The sequence below is a fragment of the Molothrus aeneus genome, unplaced genomic scaffold, assembly GCF_037042795.1.
Source record: "Molothrus aeneus isolate 106 unplaced genomic scaffold, BPBGC_Maene_1.0 scaffold_30, whole genome shotgun sequence".
Classification (NCBI taxonomy): Eukaryota; Metazoa; Chordata; class Aves; order Passeriformes; family Icteridae; genus Molothrus; species Molothrus aeneus.
In genome coordinates, this window is record NW_027098964.1 from 4,926,047 (window position 1) to 4,945,972 (window position 19,926).

Genomic DNA, 19,926 nt, shown 5'->3' on the forward strand with positions numbered 1-19,926 from the left:
GCGGAACGGGGACAGGGGGACACGGGGACAGCGGGACACGGGGGCAGCGGGGACAGGCGGCTCCCGGTGGGACGGGGAGCGGGGACACGGTGCGGCAGCGGCGCTCCGGTGAGTGCGGGGAGTGCTGGCGGCGGAGGGGACCGGGAACGGGGACATGAGGGGACTGGGAACGGGGAACTGTGAGGGGACCGGGAAGGGGGAATCGTGACGGGATCGTGAGGGGACAGCGAGGGGATATTGAGGGGGGAACCGTGAGGGGACGGACAGTGAGGAGGGAACTGTGAGGGGATCGTGAGGAGGGGACAGTGGGGAATGTCAGGGGACAGTGAGGGGAGAGTGAGGGGGGAACCGTGAGGGGACCCTGAGGGGATCGTGAGGGGATCGTGAGAGGGGGACAGCGAAGGGATCATGAGGGGAATGTGAGGGGAAAATGAGGGAGGAACCGTGAGGGGAACGTGAGTGGATCATGAGGGGAGCATGAGGGGACAGTGAGGGGGGAACCTTGAGGGGATCGTGAGGGGACGATGGGGGAATCGTGAGGGGACAGTGAGGGGAAAATAAGGGGACAGGGAACGGGGAACCGTGAGTGCACAGTGAGGTGACAGTCAGGGGACAGTGAGGGGATTGTGAGAGGGGGACACTGAGGGGATCATGAGGGGAGACAGTGAAGGGATCGTGCGGGGATCCTGAGGGGACAGTGAGGATTGGAATGTGAGGGGAAAATGAAGGAGGAACCATGAGGGGAGTATGAGGGGACAGTGGGGGGAACATGAAGGACAAATCGTGAGTGCACAGTGAGGGGACACTGAGGGGATCATGAGGGGGGAATCGTGAGGGGACTGTGAGGGGGAAATGAGGGGGGAACCCTGAGGGGAACATGAGGGGACAGCGAGGGAGCCATGAGGGGACAGTGAGGGGACAGTGAGGAGACCGGGAACGGGGAACCATGAGGGGATTGTGAGGGGGGAACAGTGAGAGGACAGTGAGGGGACTGTGAGGGGATCGTGAGGGGACGGTAAGGGGGAACTGTGAGGGGATCATGAGGGAACTGTGAGGGGACAGTAAGGGGATCACGAGGGGATCATGAGGGGATCGTGAGGGGATCATGAGGGGACAGTGAGGGGATCATGAGGGGATCCTGAGGGGATCATGAGGGAACCGTGAGGGGACAGTGAGGGGGAAATCGTGAGGGGACAGTGAGGGGAACGTGAGGGGATCCAGGTGAGGGTGTGTGAGCTGAGGGAAGGTCGTGGTGTCCAGGAGGGGTCCTGGAGATCCAGGACAGGTAAGGGGGGGGGTCTGGCCTGGGTTCCAGGTGTGCAGGAAGCGTCTGTGACAATGTCTGGGGGGGGTGTGACAGTGTCCAGGTGTACGGGGGGGGGGGATCTGGGATCTGTGACAGTGCCCAGGTGTGCAGGGTGGGGGTGTAGGGAGGTCCAGGTGGATCCAGGTGTGCAGGGTGGGGCTGTGGCAGCGTCCAGGTGTGCAGGGTGGGGGTGTGGCAGTTTCCAGGTGTGCAGGGTTGGGGTTTAGGGAGGTCCAGGTGGATCCAGGTGTGCAGGGTGGAGCTCTAGGGGTGTCCAGGTGGATCCAGATGTGCAGGGTGGGGCTGTGGCAGCATCCAGGTGTGCAGGGTGGGGCTGTAGGGGGGTCCAGGTGGATCCAGGTGTCCAGGGTGGGGCTGTAGGGGGGTCCAGGTGGATCCAGGTGTCCAGGGTGGGGCTCTAGGGGGATCCAGGTGGATCCAGGTGTGCAGGGATGGGCTGTAGGGCGGTCCAGGTGGATCCAGGTGTGCAGGGATGGGCTCTAGGGGGGTCCAGGTGGATCCAGGTGTGCAGGGATGGGCTCTGTGTCCAGGAGAAGCCCCGAGCTGGGGGCTGAGCAGGGCAGGGTTTGCTCAGGGAACTTCTTGGAGGCTTTTGGAGCAGCTTTGGGACCATCCTGGAAGCCCTTGGAGCACCTTTGGCATCATCCGGGACCTCTGGAGCAGCTTTGGACTTGTCCCACCACCTTTGGGTCATCTTTGGGATCATCCAGGACCCCTTAGAGAAGAATTGGGATCCTCCAGGACCCCTTGGAGCAGCTTTGGGATCATCCTAGAGGAGCTCTGGGATCATCCAGGACCTCTTGGATAATTTTTGGGATCATCCAGAACCTCTGGAGCAGCTTTGGGATCGTCCTGGAGCAGCTTTGGGATCATCCAGAACCTCTGGAGCAGCTTTGGGATCGTCCTGGAGCAGCTTTGGGATCGTCCTGGAGGAGCTTTGGGACCATCCAGGACCTCTGGAGCAACTTTTGGGTTGTCCTGGGAGAGCTTTGGGATCATCCTGGATCAACTTTGGGATCATCCAGAATCCCTTAGATCATCTTTGGAGTCACCCTGGCTCAACTTTGGGATCATCCTGGAGCCCTTGGATCATCTCTGGGATCATCCTAGAGGAGCTTTGGGATCATTCATGATCTCTTGGATCATCTTTGGGATCATCCTGGAGGAGCTTTGGGATCATCCTGGAACCCTTGGATCAGCTTTGAAGTCACCCTGGATCAACTTTGGGATCATCCAGGACCTTTGGGATCATTCAGGATCTCTTGGATCATCTTTGGGATCATCCTAGAGGAGCTTTGGGATCATCCAGGACCTTTGGGATCATCCTGGAACCCTTGGATCACCTTTGGGATCGTCCTAGAGGAGCTTGGGGATCATCCAGGACCTCCTGGAACAGTTTTGGGATCGTCCTGGAGCAGCTTTGGGATCATCCAGGACCTCTGGAGCAACTGTGGGATCATCCTGGACCCTTTGGATCATCTCTGGGATCATCCTAGAGGAGCTTTGGGATCATCCAGGACCTTTGGGATCATCCAGGACCCCTTGGATCAACTTTGGGATCATCCTGGAGGAGCTTTGGGCTCATCCCAACCCCAGCCCCGAATTCCCTGAGGATCCCAAATCCTGGATCCCCAAAATGCCCTCGGTGCAGGAATTTGGGATGCCTGGAACAGCCCAGGAGGGGCTCCCAAGGGGAGTTATTTGGGGCAAAAAAAGCCAATTTTGGGCAAAAAAAAGGAGCCAATTTTGGGCAAAAAAGCCAATTTTGGGCAAAGAAAAGCCAATTTTGGGCAAAAAAAAAGCCAATTTTGGGCAAAACCCCCCCCAATTTTGGGCTAAACGAGCTCGTTAAGGACTCACAGGAACTTCCCAAAAATTCTTTGGGATCGCATTTGGGGCTTTCATCTTCCTGTTCTGGAAAAACTGAGGGAAAAAGGTGGAAAAAAACTGCAGGAAAAATTAAAAAAAAAAACAAGGAAAAAATTCCAAGAAAGCTCCAGGACCTTGGGAATTCAAGCCTGACCTGGAGGAGGAGGAGGAGGAGGAGGAGGAGGAGGAGGAGGAGGAGGAAGAGAATTCGGTGTCACCCTCTGGGAAAAACGTCCTGGAATGTGTGGGATGACCTGGAGGAAGAGGAAGAGGAGGAGGAGGAGGAGGAGAAAATTCGGGAGGGAAAAAAAAAGAAAAAAAAACCCCCAAAACACCCAAAAAAACCCAGCAGGAATTTGGAGCCGTTCCCGTGGGTTTATCCTGGGGAAAAAAAAGGGAATTTTGGGAAAAAAAATTCCATAAATCCACGAAAATCCAGGTTGGAATTGGTTTTTTTTTTTTTTTGGGATAAATGAGGGAAAACCCGCGGGTTTTGGGTGTGGGAGGTTCCAGGTGGGAACGAGCTGGTAAAAAGGGGAAAATCGGGAAAATCGCTGGAAAATTGATGGAAAATCGCTGGAAAATCACTGGAAAATCGGGAAAATCGGCAGCTTGGGCAGCGTGGGGGATCCCATTCCCCGGCCACAATTCCTGCAAGGAATTAAAAAATCAAAATCCCCAAAATCCCAAATTTTTGGAGCCACCCAGTGCTGGAATTTGCCCCTTTTTTTTTTTCCTGTTTTTTCCCTTTTTTTTTTTGCTCGGGAAGAGGCGGGAATTGCCCATTTTGCATTTAAATGGCCCCAAATCTGCTCCGCCTTTTTTTGGGTTTTTTTGTCTTTTTTTTTGGGATGGGTGGGGAGGGAGTTGGGAATCGCTGGGAAATTCGGGTGAGCCGGGAAAAAAGGGGAAAAAAAGGGGAAAAAAGAGAAAAAATGGGAAAAAAAGGGAAAAAAGGGGGGGAAAAACGGGAAAAAAGGGGGAAAAAGGAAAAAAGGGGGAAAAAGGGAAAAACGGAAAAAAAGGGGGAAAAAGGGGAAAAAAGGGGAAAAAGGGTGAAAAAGGGAAAAACGGGGAAAAAAGGGGGAAAAAGGGGGAAAAAAGGGGAAAAAAGGAAAAAGGGAAAAAAGGGGGAAAAAGGGGAAAAAAAGGGGAAATACCGATCCCAAAATGCCCTAGGGGATTTGGGATTCCTGAGTTTGGGATCCAGAGGGATTTGGGATCCCTGAATTTGGGATCCCTGAGTTTCGGACCAGGGGGATTTGGGATTTGTTCCAGGTTTGGGATTTGCTCTGAGTTTGGGATTTGGGATTTGCTCTGGATTTGGGACTTTCTCCAGGTTTGGGATTTGCTCTGGATTTGGGACTTTCTCCAGGTTTGGGATTTGCTCCAAGTTTGGGATTTACTCCAGATTTGGGATTTGGGATTTGGGATTTGCTCTGGATCTGGGATTTATTCCAGATTTGGGATTTGCTCCGGGTTTGGGATTTGTTCCAGGTTTGGGATTTGGGATTTTGCTCCAGGTTTGGGATTTGTTCTGGGTTTGGGATTTGCTCTGGATTTGGGATTTGTTCTGGATTTGGGATTTGCGATTTGCTCTGGATTTGGGATTTGCTCTGAGTTTGGGATTTGTTCCGGGTTTCGGATTTGCTCTGGGTTTTGGATTTGCTCTGGATTTAGGATTTTCTCCAGGTTTGGGATTTGGGATTTGCTCTGGATTTAGAAATTGCTTCAGGTTTGGGATTTGACATTTTGCTCCAGATTTGGGATTTGCTCCAGATTTAGGATTTGCTCTGGGTTTGGGATTTGCTCCAGATTTAGGATTTTCTCCAGGTTTGGGTTTTGGCATTTTTCCCCAGATTTGGGATTTTCTCGGGTTTGAGATTTGGGAATTTGTCCCAGATTTGGGATTTTCTCGTGTTTGGTATTTGTGTTTATACCCCAAATTTGGGATTTTCGCTGTGTTTGGGATTTGGGATTTGCTCCAGGTTTGGGATCTTCTCCGTGTTTGGGATTTAGGATTTGTCCCAGCTTTGGGATTTTCTCCGGATTTAGAATTTTCTCCATGTTTGGGATTTGTGTTTTGCCCCCAAATTTGGGATTTTCTCGTGTTTGGGATTTGTGTTTTTACCCCAGATTTGGGATTTTGCCTTCCCGGCCCACCCTTAATTCACCACAGTTGGGTTCATTCCCAATTTTTGGGATCTTTATTTCACTGGAATTGGGTTCATTTCCATTTTTGGGGCAGAGAGATGTGATTTTGGGGGTTTTTATTTCACTGGAATTGGGTTAATTCCCATTTTTTGGGATCTTTATTTCACCAGGATTGGGTTAATTCCCATTTTTTGGGGCAGGAAAAGGAGATTTTGGGACTTTTGCTTCACTGCAATTGGGTTAATTCCCAATTTTTGGGGCAGAGAAATGTGATTTTGGGATCTTTATTTCACCGGAATTGGGTAAATTCCCATTTTGTGGGATTTATTTCCCACTGGAATTGGGTTAATTCCCATTTTTGGGGCAGGTAAAGGTGATTTTAGAATTTATTTCCCTGGAATTCTTTTCATTCTCACCTTTTGGGATGCTTTCCTCATTTTCTGCCCATTTTCCCTCAGTGGAGTGGAGGGCAGGGACGAGGACAGGTGGCATTTGGTGACATTTGGTGACATTTGGTCACTTTTGGTCACTTTTGATGCCCCAAACCCTTTTCCTTTCCTCATTTTGTGCCCGTTTTCCCTCAGTGGCGAGGACAGGTGACATTTGGTGACATTTGTTGAGTTTTGTTGAGTTTTGGTGACATTTGTTGAGTTTTGTTGAGTTTTGGTGACTTTTGATGCCCCAACCCCTTTTCCTTTGCTCATTTTCTCCCCGTTTCCCCGCAGTGACGAGGACAGGTGACATTTGTTGAGTTTTGGTGACGTTTGTTAATTTTTGGTGACATTTGTTGAGTTTTGGTCACTTTTTGTCACTTTTGATGCCCCAACCCCTTTCCCTTTTCTTCATTTTGTGCCCATTTTCCCTCAGTGACGAGGACAGGTGACATTTGTTGACTTTTGGTGACGTTTGTTGAGTTTTGGTGACATTTGGTCACTTTCGATGCCCCAACCCCTTTTCCTGTGCTCATTTTCTCCCCGTTTCCCCGCAGGCTCTGCCGGCAGTCCCTGCCGTGCCGCCGCCGCCGTCTCGTGCTGCGCGCGGCGCCGCCGCGGCCCCGGCGCGGGATGGCCGAGCGCGTCCCGCCCTTCCCCGGAGACGGAGGCAGAGCCCTCCTGATGCCCCCCGAGCCCAGCCCCGAGCCCGGATTCCTCCTCCAGGACCCCAAAACCGGCACCCAACTGGAGGAGGACGCCTTCTACGGCACCGAGGAGGAGCCGGCGGCCGCGGGGCCCCAGCCTGGGGAGGAACCCTCGGATTTCTTCTCCTCCTCCTCCTCCTCCTCCTCCTCCTCCTCCTCCTCCTCCTCCTCGCTGGCCCGGCACGAGCCCGACGTGGCCATGGAAGCGCACGACGAGGCCGGTGAGCGCCACGGGGTGGGGGTTTGGGGGCGTCTGGTGGGCGCACTGGCACCGGGGGGGTTTGGGGGGCTTGGTGCTCTTGGGGACGGCGTTGGGTGTGTTGGTGATGTTGGTTGTGTTGGTTGTGTTGGTGATGTTGGTTGTGTTGGTTGTGTTGGTTGTGTTGGTGATGTTGGTTGTGTTGGTGACGTTGGTGATGTTGGGTGTTGGTGGTGTTGGTGATGTTGGTTGTGTTGGTTGTGTTGGTGATGCTGGTTGTGTTGGTGACGGTGGTTGCGTTGGTGATAGTGTTGGTGATGTTGGTTGTGTTGGTGATGTTGGTTGTGTTGGTGACGTTGGTTGTGTTGGTTGTGTTGGTGATGTTGGTTGTGTTGGTGACGTTGGTTGCGTTGGTGATAGTGTTGGTGATGTTGGTTGTGTTGGTGATGTTGGTTGTGTTGGTGACGTTGGTTGTGTTGGTTGTGTTGGTGATGTTGGTTGTGTTGGTTGTGTTGGTGATGTTGGTTGTGTTGGTGACGTTGGTTGCGTTGGTGATGTTGGGTGTTGGTGGTGTTGGTGATAGTGTTGGTGATGTTGGTTGCGTTGGTGGTGTTGGTGGTGTTGGTTGTGTTGCTGATGTTGGCTCTGTTGTTGGTGTTGTTGGTTCTCTTGGTGTTGGTTCTTCTGGTGTTGTTTGTCTTGGTGTTGACTCTCTTGAAGATGGTGTTGGGTCTCTTGGTGTTGACTTTCCTGGTGATGGTGTTGGCTGTCTTGGTGATGAGAATGATGTTGGTTCTCCAGCTGTTGGTTCTCTTGGTGATGGTGATGGTTCTCCTGGTGATGACGTTGGCTCTCTCTTGGTGTTGTTGTTTTGGTGATGGTGTTGGTTGTGTTGGTGGTGATGTTGGTTGTGTTGGTGATGGTGTTGGTTCTCTTGGCGTTGACTCTCTTGATGATGATGTTGTCTCTCTCTTGGTGTTGGTTCTCCTGGTGTTGGTTCGCTTGGTGTTGACTCTTCTGGTGTTGGTATTGGTTGTCTTGGTGATGCTGATGTTGGCTCTCTCGGTTTGGTTCTCTTGATGATGATGATGATGATGATGATGATGGTTCTCCTGGTGCTGGTGTTGGTTGTCTTGGTGATGCTGATGTTGGCTCTCTCGGTTTGGTTCTCTTGATGATGATGATGATGATGATGATGATGATGATGGTTCTCCTGGTGCTGGTGTTGGTTGTCTTGGTGATGAGGATGATGTTGGCTCTCTTGGAGATGGTGTTGGCTCTCAGGTGTTGGCTCTCTTGGAGATGGTGTTGGCTCTCTTGGTGTTGGTTCTCTTGATGATGATTACGGTTCTGCTGGCGATGATGTTGGTTGTCTTGGAGATGGTGTTGGTTCTCCTGGTGTTGGTTCTCCTGGTGTTGGTTCTCCTGGTGTTGGTTCTCCTGGTGTTGGTGTTGGCTCTCTCTTCGCTTTGGTTCTCTTGGTGGTGCCCTCAAAATCCTGATTGAATTGGGAACCATCCCAGTGACCTTTGGGGTTTTTTGGGGTTTTTTGGGGTTTATTTGGGGTGAAATGGTGTCGTCCTTGTGGGGTGGCTCCTCCCACGGGGTTCTCCATTCCCAGAACTCAAACCTTGGCAGGATTTTGGGATTTTGGGATTTTGGGATTTTGGGATCAGCAGAGCCCTCCAGGTGCCTCCAAAGCCCTGATTGAATTGGGAACCATCCCAGTGACCTTTGGGGTTTTTTTGGGGTTTTTTTGGGGTTTTTTGGGGTTTATTTGGGGTGAAATGGTGTCATCCTTGTGGGGTGGCTGCTCCCACAGGGTTCTCCATTCCCAGAACTCAAACCTTGGCAGGATTTTGGCATCAGCAGAGCCCTCCAGGTGCCTCCAAGCCCTTCTGGATCCCATCCCAAGGGATCTTTGCCAACTTTTGGGGTTTTTTAAGGTTCTTTGAACCCGATCCAGGAAAAACCCTGAGAGCAGCACCCAAGGACCCCAAACACATCCCAAACTCCCCGGGAAAACCCCAAAACTTTTCCTGGGGGCGCCCTCAGGATTGGGGCTGTTTCCAGCTCTGGCCCCGTTCCCAGGAATTTCCCCTCATTAGGGTCAGTGCCAGGAAAAGAAATAATGGCATTGCTGGGCATGGGAACAGCCCCAAACTGGGACGGGAACAGCCCCAAACTGGGACGGGAACAGCCCCAAACTGGGACGGGAACAGCCCCAAACTGGGATGGGAAATTCCCGATGTGCCCTCGCTCCTGCCAGGAGTTTTGGGGTCGGGAGCTCTTCCCAAAGACTTTTAGAGTCGGGAACTCTTCCCAAAGATTTTTGGGGTCAGGAGTTTTTCCCAGAGACTTTTGGGATCCGCAGCTCTTCCCAAATGTTTTTAGGGTTGGGAGTTCTTCGCAAATCTCTTTGGGGTCAGGAGCTCTCCCCAAAGACTTTTAGGGTCAGGAACTCTTCCCAAAGGTTTTTGGGGTCGGGAACTTTTCCCAAATCTCTTTGGAGCCAGGAACTCTTCCCAGAGTTGGATTTGGAACTCCTCCCAAATCTTTTTGGGGTCGGGATCTCTTCCCAAAGTGTTTTAGGATTGGGAACTCTTCCTAAAGACTTTTGGGGTCAGGAGCTCTTCCCAAAGGCTTTTGGGGCCACGGGGACCCCCAGAATCCACCAAGGAGTGCCCTGACCCCATAACCACCACCCCGCTCCAAAGGTGCCCCCACGCTTTGGGGTCAGCGGCGCCCGGAGCCGGTTTTGGCTCCTTTATCCCAAAATTCGGGAGCCGCTGCCGTGGCCTCTTGTGGGGCTATAAATAACATCCCAAATCCCCAATCCCAAATCCCCCATCCCAAATCCCTCCCAGCCCGACCCGGAACGGGGCCACGGTTTAAAAATAAACCCGGGAGGGAAACGCCAGCGGAGCTTTGGGATTTCCCAAAGTAGGACAAGGACTGGGTTTAGCTCCCACCGGGCCCTAAAATCCCGAATTCTGGGCCCTAAAATCCCCAGTTTTGGGCCCTAAAATTCCAGTTTTTGGGGTGTAAAATCCTGGGTTTTGGGCTGTAAAATCCTGGTTTTTGGCCATAAAATCCTGATTTTTGGGTCCCAAAATTCCAGTTATTGGACCATAAAATCCTGAATTTTGGATCCTAAAATTCCAGGTTTTGGGCCATAAAATCCTGGGGTTTGGGCATAAAATCCCCATTTTTGGGCCATAAAATCCTGGATTTTGGGCCATAAATTCCTGGGTTTTGGGCTGTAAAATCCTGAATTTTGGGCCCTAAAATTCCAGTTTTTGGGGTGTAAAATCCTGGGTTTTGGGCTGTAAAATCCTGGTTTTTGGCCATAAAATCCTGATTTTTGGGTCCCAAAATTCCAGTTATTGGACCATAAAATCCTGAATTTTGGATCCTAAAATTCCAGGTTTTGGGCCATAAAATCCTGGGGTTTGGGCATAAAATCCCCATTTTTGGGCCATAAAATCCTGGATTTTGGGCCATAAATTCCTGGGTTTTGGGCTGTAAAATTCCAGGTTTTGGGTGAGTTTGGGATCGTGTCCTGGAATTTAGGATCGTGTGCTGGGGTTTGGGATCATGTGCTGGCATTTAGGATCATGTCCTGGAGTTTCCTGGATCCCAGGATCACCTCCTGGAATTTGGGATCGTGTCCTGGAGTTTGGGATTGTATCCTGGAGTTTGGGATCCCATCCTGGAGCTCGGGATCACGTCCTGGAATTTGGGATCCCATCCTGGAATTTGGGATCCCATCCTGGGGTTTGGGATCATGTCCTGGGGTTTGGGATTGTGTCCCAGAGTGTCCTGGAGTTTCCTGGATCCCAGGATCCCATCTTGGAGCTCAGGATCGCATCCTGGAATTTGGGATCCCATCCTGGGGTTTGGGATCCCATCCTGGAATTTGGGATCCCATCCTGGGGTTTGGGATCCCATCCTGGAATTTGGGATCCCATCCTGGATCCCGGGATCCCATCCTGGAATTTGGGATCCCATCCTGGACCCCGGGATCCCATCCTGGGGTTTGGGATCCCATCCTGGATCCCGGGATCCCATCCTGGGGTTTGGGATCCCATCCTGGGGTTTGGGATCCCATCCTGGACCCCGGGATCCCATCCTGGGGTTTGGGATCCCATCCTGGACCCCAGGATCCCCCCTCATCCCGATCACGGCTCTCATCCCCCCGATCTCCCCCTTTTCCCTGGGAAAAGCTTCCCTGGAGCTCCCCCGTCCCTGCAGAGCTCCGGCGGCTCCGGCTGCTGCTGCCAAGGCAAACATTCCCTGGGAATCCTCCCCCGCATTTTTTGGGACAAAACTCCTCATTTCTGGGGCTTTCCCGCCTCGTTGGCACTGCTGGAATTTTTCCAGGAATTTTTCCAGGAGCTTTTCCAGCTTTTCCGTCCCCGGGAGCTGCAGGTGCCAAACCACGGCCGGGTTTGATTTTATTTTTTTTTTTTTCCCCTTCTGATTTTTCAGCTTTCCAGGGATTTTTTGGACGTTTGTTTTTCCCCTTCGCTGTCCTCACGGCTGCCACGTGACCCCCCCCGAGCTGATGAGATTCCCAAATCTCCCAATTCCCAAATCTCCCGATTCCCAGGATTCCCCTGGAATTTTCAGGCCCCCCACCATCCCTCTCCCCTCCCCTCCACCCAAAACTTCTCCAAACTTTTCCCCCAGAACTTTTCTGGGATCTGGAACGGCCTTGGGACATCGTCCCCCCCGTCCCTGGAATTCCCCAAATCCACGGATCTCCCTCCTCCCTGCGCATTTCTCCCTCCTGAGACGTTCATCCTCCTCCTCCTCCTCCTCCTCCTCCTCCTCCTCCTCCTCCTCGCTCCCGAGGCGCCTCCAAAGCCCCTTTTGGGGGACATCCCAAATTTCCTTGGAATGTTCTCCAGCCCCGCTGGGCGCGGCCGCTCCTCCTGGAGCCGGCCCCAGCCTGGGCCTCTTTTCTTGGAAAAGCAGCGGAGCAGCTGTTCCCGGGAAGGGGAACCCGGGGAACGTCGGGAGGGACGAGTCCATACCGGAGCTTTGGGGGTCGTTTTTTGGGGGAATTTGTGGCACCTGGAAAGTCCTGGAAGGGCCGGGAATGTCGGAGGGAGCTGCGGCCTGGATCCCATCGGGGCTGGATTCGGTCCCAGAGGGATTTTTCCAGCCCCTGGTGAGCGGTGGGATGAGGAACCTCCTCCTTTTTTCCATGGATTTCCTCCAAAACCGGAGCTCAGGAGGCTGTGGAGGGCAGGGATCGTCCCAGGAACATTCCAGAGCTCGTTTGGGATCAGTTCCATGATGTGCACCAGATCTTCTGTGGATCTGCTCTGATGGGGACATTTGGGGTTCGTTTGGGATCAATCCATGATGTCACCACCAGGTCTCCCATGGATCCTCTCCAGTGGGGACATTTTGGGGTTCATTTGGGATCCATTCCACGATGCCGCCACCAGATCTCCCATGGATCTGCTCAAATGAGGACATTCCAGAGCTCGTTTGGGATCAGTTCCCTGATGTCACCTGATCTCCAATGGATCCTCTCCAATGGGGACATTTTGGGGTTCGTTTGGGATCAATTCCATGATGTCACCACCAGATTTCCCATGGATCCTCTCCAATGGGGACATTTGGGATCAATTCCATGATGTCACCACCAGATCTCCCATGGATCCTCTCCAATGGGAACATTTGGGATCAATTCCATGATGTCACCACCAGATCTCCCATGGATCCTCTCCAATGGGGACATTTGGGATCAATTCCATGATGTCACCACCAGGTCTTCCGTGGATCTTCTCCAATGGGGACATTTTGGGGTTTATTTGGGATCAATTCCATGACGTCACCATGTCTCCCATGGATCTGCTTCGAGGGGAACATTCCAGAGCTTCTTTGGGATCAATTCTGTGATGCCACCACCAGATCTCCCATGGATCTGCTCAAATGAGGACATTCCAGAGCTCGTTTGGGATCATTCCATGATGCCGCCAGATCTCCCATGGATCCTCCCCAATGGGGACACTTTGGGGTTTATTTGGGATCTGTTCCATGATGTCGCCACCAGATCTCCCGTGGATCCTCCCCAGTGGGGACATTCCAGGACGATCCCGTGGATCTGGGTCAACCCCAGCTTTCCGTGGGAATCTATTTTGGGTGGATTGGAGAGGGAGGAGCTTCCATTTGCCCCCTTTTTTTGGTGGAATTTCCGTGTTTTTCTCCTTCCATCGCGCTCGTTCTCCGGGAACGTTGGGGGACGTTTGCCTGCCCGACGGTGGGGTCGGACCCGCCCTGGGTGCTCCTTGGAGCTGGAAGGGCCAAATTTGGGGCTGTTGGATGGATTTGGGGCCAGACCGGGACGTGAGGGATGGAATTCCCACTTCCCCACGTTCCCAGAGGGATTTTGGGGAGCCAAATGGCTCCAACGGCGCCAGGGACCAGAAACTCCCAAATTTTGGGCATCTTATGGTCCTGGGTGACCGGGTGAGGGTTGGGCTTGACCTTGGAGGTCTCTTCCAACCGAAACCATTCCGGGATTCTTCTTTACCAACCGTAATTATTCCACGGCTGAGAATTTCCATTGTGGAATTCCTCGTGGTGCTGGCAACGACCCCAAATCCGCGCCGTCCATGGCAGGAGTCCCTGGGGTTGGGTTGGATGGGTTGAGTTGGGTTTGATTAGAGTTTGGTTTGGTTGGGATGAATTTTGTTGAGCTGGATTTGGTTTGGTTGGGTTTGGATGGATTGAGTTGGGTTTGATTGAGTTTGGTTTGCTTGGGATGAATTTGGTTGAGTTGGTTTGGGTTCCTTTTCATTGAGTTGGGTTGAGTTTTGTTGGGCTTGGTTTGGTTTGGATGGATTGAGTTGGGTTTGGTTGAGTTGGTTTGGGTTCGTTTTCATTGGGTTGAGTTGGATTTGGTTGAGTTTGGTTTATTTGGGATGAATTTGGTTGAGTTGGTTTGAGTTTTGTTGTGTTGGGCTTCGATTGATTGAGTTGGGTTTGGTTGAGTTGGTTTGGGTTTGTTTTTGTTGAGTTGGGTTGAGTTTTGTTGGGTTTGTTTGGATTTGATTTGCTTGGGTTTGGTTGAGTTGGTTTGGGTTCATTTTCACTGAGCTCGGTTGAGTTGGGTTGGGTTTGGCCGAGTTGGCTTTGGATGGATTGAGTTGGGTTTGGTTGAGTTGGGTTGGGTTAAGTTGGATTTGGTTGGGTTGGGTTTGGTTGGGTTGGGTTAAGTTGGGTTTGGTTGGGTTGGGTTTTGTTGGCTTGGGCTGGGTTGAGCTGGGTTGGGTTCGGTTGGGTTGGGTTGGGTTCAGTTGGGTTTTGTTGGGTTTTGTTGGGTTTGGTTGGGTTGGGTTCAGTTGGGTTCAGTTGGGTTTGGTTGGGTTGGGTTTGGTTGAGTTGAGTTGAGTTGGGTTCAGTTGGGTTTGGTTGGGTTGGGTTGGGTTTGGTTGGGTTGGGTTTTGTTGGCTTGGGCTGGGTTGAGCTGGGTTGGGTTCAGTTGGGTTTGGTTTTGTTGGGTTCAGTTGGGTTCGGTTGGGTTGGGTTGGGTTTGGTTGGGTTCAGTTGGGTTTGGTTGGGTTGGGTTGGGTTTGGTTGGGTTGGGTTTGGTTGGGTTTGGTTGGGTTGGGTTGGGTTGGGTTGGGTTGGGTTCATTTTTGTTGAGTTTGGTTGGGTTGGGTTGGAGGCCAAGTCACCGGTGACCACCCAACCACCGTCCCGGCCACTGGGTGGGAATTTTGGGGGCCATCGTTGGGTTTGAGATTAAACTCTGGGATTTTGGGAATGTTGGGGTTAAACTCTGGGATTTTGGGAACCCTGGGGTTGTTCCCCATTTTTTGTGGCTCCATCTTGGCCACCTCTCCCTGGAGCGGGGATAACGGGATCACAGAACAGGGATTTTGGGAATGTGGAGCGGGGATTTTTGAAATGTGGAACAGGGATTTTTGGGAATGTGGAGCAGGGATTTTGGCAATGTGGAACGGGATTTTTGGGAATGTGGAGCAGGGAATTTTGAAATGTGGAGCAGGGATTTTTGGGAATGTGGAATGGGAATTTTGGGAATGTGTAGCAGGGATTTTGGGAATGTGGAGCAGGGATTTTGGGAATGTGGAGCAGGGATTTTTGGGAATGTGGAATGGGAATTTTGGGAATGTGTAGCAGGGATTTTGGGAATGTGGAGCAGGGATTTTTGGGAATGTGGAATGGGAATTTTGGGAATGTGGAGCAGGGATTTTGGGAATGTGGAGCAGGGATTTGTGGGAATGTGGAACAAGGATTTGTGGGAATGTGGAGCAGGGATTTTGGGAATGTGGAGCAGGGATTTTTGGGAATGTGGAATGGGAATTTTGGGAATGTGGAGCAGGGATTTTGGGAATGTGGAGCAGGGATTTGTGGGAATGTGGAACAAGGATTTGTGGGAATGTGGAGCAGGGATTTTTGGGAATGTGGAATGGGAATTTTGGGAATGTGGAGCAGGGATTTTGGGAATGTGGAGCAGGGATTTGTGGGAATGTGGAACAAGGATTTGTGGGAATGTGGAGCAGGGATTTTGGGAATGTGGAGCAGGGATTTTTGGGAATGTGGAGCAGGGATTTTGGGAATGTGGAGCAGGGACTTTGGGAATGTGGAGCAGGGATTTCGGGAATGTGGAGCAGGGATTTTTGGGAATGCGTAGCAGGGATTTTTGGGAATGTGGAGCAGGGATTTTTGGGAATGTGGAGCAGGGATTTGTGGGAATGTGGAACAAGGATTTGTGGGAATGTGGAGCAGGGATTTTGGGAATGTGGAGCAGGGATTTTTGGGAATGTGGAGCAGGGATTTTGGGAATGTGGAGCAGGGATTTTTGGGGCTGTGGCTCCGTGCTGAAGCTCTCCCCGGAGCAGGGATTTTGGGATCTCCCGCAGCTTTCCCGTTAAACCCCTTAGCAGCGATTATCCCCCGGACGCTGCCCCGGCCCTGAGCCCTCCCCGAGCCAGGCTGGCAAATCCGGCTCTAATCCGGGCTCGGCTGTGCCAGGACAAGCTCTGGGAGCGTTCCCAGCCTTCCCAGGGCCAAGGTTTTCCTGGGAATTCCCTCCTGGCTCTGCTGACCCCTGCTCTCCTCCGTGTTTTCCAGATGAGCCCGACCCCGCCCTCTCCGGAGCCGTCCCGGCCGCCGCTCACCGGACACAGCTCGGGTGAGTTCTGAGGGACGGAGCAGCCTGGGCCCCCCAGGCCATCCCAGCTCACCCTGGAGCCATCCCAGTCCCTCCCAGGCCATCCCAGGTCACCCTGGAGCCATCCCAGGCCTTCCCAGGTCACCCTGGAGCCATCCCAGTCCCTCCCAGGCCATCCCAGTTCATCCTAGAGGGATCCCAGTTCACCCTGGAGCCATCCCAGTTCATCCTAGAGGGATCCCAGTTCACCCTGGAGTGATTCCAGTCCGCGCTGGAGCCATTCCAGTCCCTCCCAGGCCATCCCAGTTCATCCTAGAGGGATCCCAGTTCACCCTGGAGTGATTCCAGTCTGCACTGGAACCATTCCAGTCCCACCCAGGCCATGCCAGGTCACCCTGGAGCCGTCCCAGTTCCCTCTGGATCCATCCCAGTTCCCTCTGGAGCCATCCCAGTTCACCTTGGAGTGATCCCAGTTCCCCCCAGGTCATCCCAGCTCCCCCTGGATCCATCCCAGCTCCCCCTGGGGATATCCTGGTTGTCTTTTCCCAAAACCCCCGTTTTTCACCCCGGAATTCCCTTGCAGCCCCGTTCCCGAGGAGCAGCCGGCGTTCCCGCGGGCGCTGTTCCGGCCGCTGCCCGTGGCCGCGTCCTGGGGCGCGCGCCCGGCCCGAGGCACCGACCAAAGCACTTTAGAGCCACGGCCCGGCCCCGGCCACTCGCCGGGCAGCGCCGGCCACCGGCCCGAGACACCGGACGATGGCCACTGGGTTGGGCCGCCAGACGGCCACCGACTCGGGCCACCGGACAGCGGCCACTGGGCCGAGCCACTGGACTGGGCCGAGCCACCGGACGGCCACCGCGCCGAGCCACCGGACGGCCACCAAGCCGAGCCACCGGACGGTCACTGGGCCGAGGCGCCGGACGATGGCCACCGGGCCGAGCCGCCGGACGGTCACTGGGCCGAGGCGCCGGACGATGGCCACCGGGCCGAGCCGCCGGACGGTCACTGGGCCGAGGCGCCGGACGATGGCCACCGGGCCGAGCCGCCGGACGGTCACTGGGCCGAGGCGCCGGACGATGGCCACCGGGCCGAGCCGCCGCCGTCTCCGGAGGAGAAGCACCCGCAGAAGGAACCAAAGCACCCGGAAGGGCTCGGGGGCGTCCAGCGGCTGGAGTGGATCTCCAGGAGCCCCAGCCCGTCCTTCCAGGACCCGCGCCCGGCACCGGACGCGCCCGGCTCGGCCTCGGGCCGGGAAGCGGCGCCGGCGTCGCGCAGAGCCAAAGCCAAAACCGCGGAGAGCGGCCGGTGCAAGGCCGAGCCGGCCGCCGCGGCCGAGTGGACGCTGCCCAAGCTGGACGTGGTGGTGGCCAAGCAGTCGTGGACGGTGAACGCCGAGGACTCGGTGGAGCGGCTGCTGCCGGAGGCGGGCGAGGAGGCGCGGCCGTACGTGTGCGGGGTGCTGCTGGAGGAGCCGCCCAAGGACGAGGAGCTGGAGCAGGAGGAGAGCCCCCCGAGCGTGTTCACCTGCATCGAGTGCAGCATCTACTTCCGCCGCAAGGAGCACCTGCTGGAGCACATGCTGCAGCACACCCGCAGCGCCGACGCGCCCGCCTGCCGCTTCTGCTGCGGCGAGTGCGGCTGGGCCTTCGCCGAGCCCGCGGCGCTGGAGCGGCACAGGAGGCTCCACCAGGAGTCCCGCGAGAAGATCATCGAGGAGATCCAGAAGCTGAACGAGTTCCCGGACGAGGGGCGCGAGGCGCGGCTGCAGTGCCCCAAATGCGTTTTCGGCACCAACTCCTCCAAGATCTTCGTGCAGCACGCCAAGATGCACGTCAAGGAGAGGAAGGAGAGCGCCTCGAGGAGCTCCAACCTCTTCGGGGACGGCGCCGGGCACGGCCTCTACAAACCCTTCCAAACCGAGGAGCTGCCGGCGGCGCCGCCGCCGTCCGGCAAAGCGCCGAGCGCCTGCGTCCTCTGCGGCTTCCCGGCGCCCACCGAGCACATCCTCAAGGAGCACCTGAGATACGCCCACTCCCACTTCTCCTGGCAGCCCGAGGGCTTCGAGGAGGACCCCAACCAGCCCGGCACCTCCCGCGGCTCCTACAGCCCCACCCGGCCCGGCCGCTTCGCCGACGCCGAGGCTTTCGGCAAAACCGAGAGGAGCTTCTCAGAGCGGCTCCTGCCGGGAGGTTCTTCCATCTACGACCCCACCCCGGCCACCTTTGGTCACCCCAGGCTGGACAAGAGCAACCAAGGAGCCACCAAGAAGGAGCTTCACGGGTTCCACCACGCCAGGAAGGCGGCGCCGTACTCCCACCAGAGTCTGGCCTTGGCCGGGTTCTCCTCGCCCAAAGGCTTCTCGCACTCGGCGCTGCAGCAGCTGAGGAAGAGAGCGGCCGCCCAGCAGCTGGAGGGGGACGGGGACAGCCCCCGCGGCCACCACCCGGCGCTGGAGGAGCTGCGGCACAGGTGGGCGGTGGAGGAGGCGGAGCCGGGGGACGGCAGGGCCACCGGCGGCGCCGTCACCGTCCCTCGGGCCGCGCTGGAGCTCAAGAGGACCTTCGGGGCCACCCTGAGGGCCACGGACCCGGCGGTGGCCTCGGAGGAGCAGCGGCAGCAGCTGAGGATGACGGTGCCCGTGGTGGTCCTGGAGGAGATGAGCGCCCACCCCAGGGCGGCCAAGAGGCCGCGGGGGAAGCCCCTCAAGAAGAAGCTTCTCCCCCCGCGGGGCGAGTTCCTGCTGGAGGAGCCTCCCCTCCCCTTGGACGTTCTGCTGCTGGACGCCCCCCTGGAGGGTCCCCTGGAGCTGGAGGAGCTGCTGGACTCGGAGGCCACCATGCTGAAGAACGAGGAGAGGAAATGCCCCTACTGCCCCGACCGCTTCCACAACGGCATCGGCCTGGCCAACCACGTGCGCGGCCACCTCAACCGCGTCGGCGTCAGCTACAACGTGCGGCACTTCATCTCGGCCGAGGAGGTCAAGGCCATCGAGCAGAAGTTCTCCTTCCAGAAGAAGAAGAAAAAAGGTAGTTTGTACCAAATTCCTGGTTCTCGAGAGTCCAACCGGGAGGGCTTCTGCTCCCACCTGGCAGGGTGGGATCTGGGGTTTGGGGGGGCTAAAAGGCCGGAGCTCTTGGTGGGCATGGTGGCCACAAACCCACCTGGATATGAGGTCTTGGTGGCCACAAACCCACCTGGACATCTGACCTGAGCTCTTGGTGGCCACAAACCCAGTTGGACATCTGACCACAGGTCTTGGTGGGCATGGTGGCCACAAACCCACCTGGATATGAGGTCTTGGTGGCCACAAACCCAGTTGGACATCTGACCTGAGCTCTTGGTGGCCATGGTGGTCACAAACCCAGTTGGACATCTGACCTGAGCTCTTGGTGGCCACAAACCCAGTTGGACATCTGACCACAGGTCTTGGTGGGCATGGTGGTCACAAACCCACCTGGACATCTGACCTGAGCTCTTGGTGGTCTCCATGGCTACAAACCCACCTGGACATCTGACCTGAGGTCTTGGTGGCCCTGGTGGCTACAAACCACCCTGAGATATCTGACCTGAGCTCTTGGTGGCCCTGGTGGTCACAAACCCACCTGGATATCTGACCTGAGCTCTTGGTGGTCACAAACCCACCTGGATATCTGACCTGAGCTCTTGGTGGTCACAAACCCACCTGGATATCTGACCTGAGCTCTTGGTGGTCACAAACCCACCTGGATATCTGACCACAGCTCTTGGTGGCCACAAACCCACCTGGACATCTGACCACACGTTTTGGTGGCCATTGTGGCTACAAACCCACCTGAGGTTTTGGTCACCCTGGTGGTCACAAGCCCACCTGGACATCTGACATGAGGTCTTGGTTTTCATTGCTACAAACCATCCTGGACATCTGACCTGAGGTCTTGGTGGTCTCCATGGCCACAAACCCACCTGGACATCTGACCTGGGGTGGATTTTAGGGCTTTTTCGGTGTTTCTGGGTGGGTTTTTTGGGGTTCCTCATGGGTTTTTTGGATTCCTGCTGGTTTTTTTTGGGATTTTTGGGTTCCTGGTGGCCCTGATCCCACCTC

At 55.0% G+C, this 19,926-nt stretch overlaps 1 protein-coding gene across 1 annotated transcript in view; it reads left to right on the plus strand.

Annotated features, from left to right (window-relative positions):
* The first annotated feature begins 769 nt into the window (after positions 1–769).
* The window catches only part of WIZ (WIZ zinc finger), a 40,124-nt gene continuing 20,967 nt past the window's right edge, over positions 770–19,926 (plus strand). Inside the window, exons 1-5 of the mRNA XM_066570267.1 lie at positions 770–783; positions 6,076–6,087; positions 6,339–6,709; positions 15,805–15,865; positions 16,428–18,874. Coding sequence (XP_066426364.1) covers positions 770–783; positions 6,076–6,087; positions 6,339–6,709; positions 15,805–15,865; positions 16,428–18,874 — 2,905 coding nt within the window. The remainder of the gene's footprint in view (positions 784–6,075; positions 6,088–6,338; positions 6,710–15,804; positions 15,866–16,427; positions 18,875–19,926) is intronic.